General features: G+C 29.2%; 1 protein-coding gene across 1 annotated transcript; it reads left to right on the plus strand.

The window, feature by feature from the left end:
- The first annotated feature begins 3,417 nt into the window (after window positions 1–3,417).
- Window positions 3,418–4,662, plus strand: LOC113373448 (protein disulfide-isomerase A6 homolog). The gene has a single exon (XM_026613743.1). The coding sequence runs from the start codon at window positions 3,418–3,420 to the stop codon at window positions 4,660–4,662; it is 1,245 nt and encodes a 414-aa protein (XP_026469528.1).
- The last annotated feature ends 534 nt before the right edge of the window (window positions 4,663–5,196 follow it).

Consider the following 5,196-nt stretch of genomic DNA (forward strand, 5'->3'; position numbering starts at 1 on the left):
CTAGAAGCCACAAATTGAATAACAAACAACTTAGAATTATTATATCAGGCTTTAAAAACAATTAAGCATAATTTGGTCGCAAGTATGAAACTATTTTGTATTTCAAGAAATTTTGTGAGTAAACAAAGGACACGAAGTAGCAATTCCATAGATGTTTTCAGTTTTTTTAAATCATATTTTATTAAACAAAAAACAATTAGAATGTTTAAAATTAATTAATTAAAATTGCTCGGAACAGACAATACCTGAGTTTAGCTTAATTGTTTTTAAAACTAAAATTGATATTAAATATGTATCAACATGTATCTAATATTATTATTATTATTTTTTTTAATTTAATGAATTTTTGTTATTTATTAATGTATCATTTTTATTTATTCGACAACTTTTCTTTCACTATCAAAAAAATATTTTCATTCTTTTATGTGAGAATGATGCATGAATAACGAATAATTATTTTCAAAGTTATTTAATCAAGATAAACTATTATTTTTTAGTTCTACTAATTAAAATTAAAACAATTTTCTTTACTATCTCTAAAATTGAACAACAAATAAATTCAGTCAAATACTATTTTAAATTACACCAAATTTGCGGATAAATTACAGAATATTCGAGCAAAAATTTATTTTCTATATAAAATTCGAAAACCGGTAAAAACCGGTTTTTTAGTAAAATTAAAATTCGAAAACCGGTTTTCTAAAATGTCGGTTTTTATATAAACCCTAGTTCCTATGCCTGATTTCGCCTCCCAATTTAGGGCGATGACTAGTTGCAGACCTTGTGCGCTCTACTTCAAAATAGCATCGTTGAGGTAATAATGTAGGACCTCTTTCTCGCCGATCTTTGAGCCTAATTCCCCAATTGTTAGACCCAAACATAAGACATTTTCCTACGCCAATGTGTACTATAACTTTTAGTCAACACAAAGAGCAAGGTCGCTAAGGGAAAAAAGTGCATCGGCCATCAAAACAAACGCCACTTATCCTGCAATCAACATTCCAGGCAGCCGGCGGACGGCGGCGGGCGACACATAACTCGGCTCGCTTTTTCGCTATAAGTGAGAAGTGATTTTTAAGGAAAACTTACTTAGAAAAATGCGAAAGCGACGCGGCACGGCGCTTCGACCAGAATAAACAAGCGTACGTTACTAACAATGTAGGGAATAGGTTAGACGGGGCGCTTATGGGATGAGATCTCTTCATGTAAGCACATCTTATATAATGCAGAATATGTTTTTTAATTTTTGTTTTTTTTATTATCTCTTTTATTTACAATTGTCCAGTAAAGGACATTCAATAAATTTGATGAATTTACAATAGACGGCCGAAAAGGGACATTGTATACTACAAGGGCATGTTGGAAAAAACAACTCAGTAGTTGTTTTTCCGTTCGATATAAAATTCACAATATTTTATTGATAATTATATAATTTTAACTATTTACTTATTACATAATTTCTTATAAATAATGATTAAGTTACTTTCATTTTTTATCAGGAAAGTTGATGGCTTAAATTCAGTGGCGCTTTTCTATTCAATCTTCTTGGATAGTTCTCTGTTATCAAGGAGTTTGCTAATGAATTTGGGTGACTGATTATCATGTTTCTATACTTGTGTGCTGTTTTGTTATTACTTCATTTATGGTAGGTGTATTCGTGTCGACATGAATCAACTAGTTGGAAATATATTTAAGAGCTCCTAAGGCAATTTTCAAAAATTTGTTTTGAAATTTCTGTATTATTTCTATATTAGTCTTATGCGCACTTCCCCACAATTGTATACCATAGCACCAAATTGGTTTGAATAAAGATTTATATAAAAGTAGCTTATTGTATGAAATTAGTTTGGATTTAGTCCCTAGTAACCAGTATTTTTTTAATTTTTGTTAATTCTTTTAACAGAAAATCCAAAAATCTCTAAGCTTGAGATCAAAATTGAAAAAAGTAAGTGCTTTTTTTGTTAGCGGAGGTTATTCATTTATGCATCCCAGACTAGTTTTTTGTCTGGGATGCATAATACCGACTAAAATCTTTGCTTTTTGTTTTTTTTGGTTGAGCATTACTTCGTAGGGGTAGGATCTAGAATGCTGAAATTCTCGTTCTAAAATTATACTTATCTCCTAATTTTTCCCATTCAATCTTCTTTCTGAAGATCGCAGGAAAAAGTATGTGTCTGTGGATATATGTGTTCCAATTTAAAAAAAAATATAAGAAAATAGTTAAGTTTATATTATTATCATTAGAATATTGTTCATATCATAACGAATGAATATATTATAACATATGTATACAACGTCTTTATTACGTCTGATAATTCCAAATTCCATAAATTTACTAAAAGTCTTAACTCGACATTTGTAAGTATTGTAGGAAATAAAAAAATAAAAAAATAAATCTAAAGTTATTAGGAATTCGGATTGATTAGTTTCGTCAGACGATCGGCCATGCAATTTGTCTACAATTAACAGAAATGAGCTGAACCATTTATCCACGTTTTTGATAAAATAACTGAACCAATTTTGAATATTTCAAATTCTTGGAAAATTTCAGTTTGAAATCGTGCTTATTAATTTTGGTAAAATTTGTTGGAGTGTTAAATTTCTTAAAACATCCTAGAATATACAGTCATACAAAATGTGCTTCACTTATAAAAAAATATTAAATTTAATTTAATAAATAGGCTGCGCGTTTAGAATATACAAGCACATGTTTGGCTCTATAATTAATAAAATCGGTTTGAACCATATGAAAACCACGTTGATTAGTTTTCATTAAAAGTAAAACAATAATTTCAAAATGAACAGTTCATATAATAAAATAAATATCAATATTTATTTATTAAATCGAATATCAAATCGGAAAATTCATGTGATTTGTCTCAAGGCAAATTGTCACTTACACCTAATTCTGTTGACTATTTGTGCACTATTTGAAAAATATAAATAACAAATATTGAATTTTAATTAATTATAAAGCCATGGAAATTGAGAATTTTTAAGGTATTTTCACTTATTCCAAAACGAAAGAAGTTTATTAATAATAAATTTACTTAAAGAAAATGTTATTTTCCCAATCATTAGTAGCTATTAATAATTTAAAAAATTATAAATATATATTTAATTTTATCAATAAAACTAAAATTAATTTATAAGTTAATGATTCAATAAGAATTTGTAGTAAACAATTGTAAGAATGGCATCTGACCTTATGATGTATATCAAAAGCCAATAAATAAAAAAAGTGTTGTCATACAAGGCGATGCGTTGAACAAATGAATAATATATTTTGTTTTACGTCAGAAAAGTTATCGTTGAGCTTACTAAAACAAAAAAACGTAATAGTATTCTCGAAAAAAATATAAAGTAATGTTTTCATTTCATAACGTGGACATGATTCGTTTACTATATATAATCTTTATGATAGGAGCTTCTAAAGCTCTTTATCATTCCAATAGTGACATAGTAAATTTGACTCCGGATAATTTTGATGAATTAGTGTTGAAAAAAAATGACGTTTGGCTCGTGGAATTTTTTGCACCATGGTGTGGACATTGCAAAACTCTAGTACCTGAATATACAAAAGCAGCTACTGCTCTACAAGGAATTGTGCAGGTGGGAGCTATCAACGCCGATGAGCATAAATCTCTAGCTAAAAAATACAATGTACGATCATTTCCGACAATTAAGATTTTTGGTATAGACAAAAAGTCACCAGAAAATTATAAAGGACCTAGAACTGCTCCAGAAATTATCGAATCTGCCATGTATGCAGCGACGAAACATGCAATGGGCAAATTAGGTGTCAAATCCGGTTCAAAAGATAATTCTGGTGATGTAATTGACTTGAATGATTCGAGTTTTGATAAATTGGTGATTAAATCAGATGACGTGTGGTTAGTTCAATTTTATGCGCCGTGGAGTGCTGATTGCAAAAAATTGGCACCCAACTGGGCCAAAGCAGCAACAATGTTAAAAGACAAAGTTAAATTCGGAGTTATAGATGCCACTGTACACACGAATATAACTAGTCAATATAAGGTACAAAGTTATCCCACAATTAAATTCTTTGCACCAGGCAAAAAACATCCCTATTCTGTCTCAGAATACGATGATGGTATAACTACCCACGACATCGTTACTTGGGTACATGATAAATTTTCAGAAATGATTCCTGCTCCAGAAATTGTTGAACTGATTAATGAAGAAGTAGCTTCCAAAACCTGTCTGAAGACTCCTTTATGTATAGTTTCAATTCTACCTCATATTTATGACTGTAATGCAGCATGCCGCAATAAATACATTACACTACTAAAAACTATGGGTGAAAAGTTCAAACAAAAAATGTGGGGATGGCTTTGGACAAGAGCTGGCGCTCAACCTACTGTCGAGGAAGTTCTAGAAATCAAAGGATATCCTGCTATGGCTGTAGTAAACCTTACAACAAAGAAATACGCCTTACTAACAAACCGATTCTCACAAAATGAAATAAATGAATTTTTGAACGATTTTTCCCATGGTCGTGTTCAGCCGGCGCCAATTAAGAAAGTGAGAGGGCATTTAATACATTCTGTCAAACCTTGGGATGGAAAAGATGGATCATTACCTGAAGATGACATTGATGATCTTTTTGATATACTCATAAATGAAAAAGATGAGTTGTAAAGGAAAATTGTGTAATAAAAAAATATTCTACAAGTTATAACTATTCCAAATTTATAAAGTGATTATGCATTGTTACTAAAGCCTTTTGCTAACAAAATACATATTATTGTAATTTATTGTACGTTTTAAAAAGTTAGAATTATATGAATAAATTAAAAAAAAATGCTGGCATTTTGTTGTTAATAGTTTAAACATATAATTTCATATTAAATTTTCTTTCCTCAAAGCAAGTTTTACTATCAGAGAACCAAACATAATTTTATACAAGAGACTAAATTAATATAAAGCTTGTTGATTAATAATAATTGATAATTAATTTGATAATCAATGATAATAAAAAACTAGTGGTGTATGGCATGTTATGACTTATGACAAATTGCTGGTACTTCCCGTACCGTAACAAAAAATTCGAAGAAAGTTAAATGTTTTCAAATGGATTATTATAAGTACTATAACATTTTCTAATATTTATAAAAATCATATAAACTGAATTACAAATATAAAATTATTTATTTAAAGATATAAGTGAGCTTG

Source organism: Ctenocephalides felis, unplaced genomic scaffold (assembly GCF_003426905.1).
Source record: "Ctenocephalides felis isolate EL2017-DRISC unplaced genomic scaffold, ASM342690v1 CF-g0.4_SCAFFOLD_01604, whole genome shotgun sequence".
NCBI lineage: Eukaryota > Metazoa > Arthropoda > Insecta > Siphonaptera > Pulicidae > Ctenocephalides > Ctenocephalides felis.

Excerpts from the sequence above, each read along its gene's own strand:
- LOC113373448 (XM_026613743.1), top strand. The coding sequence starts at position 3,418 with ATGATAGGAGCTTCTAAAGCTCTTTATCATTCCAATAGTGACATAGTA.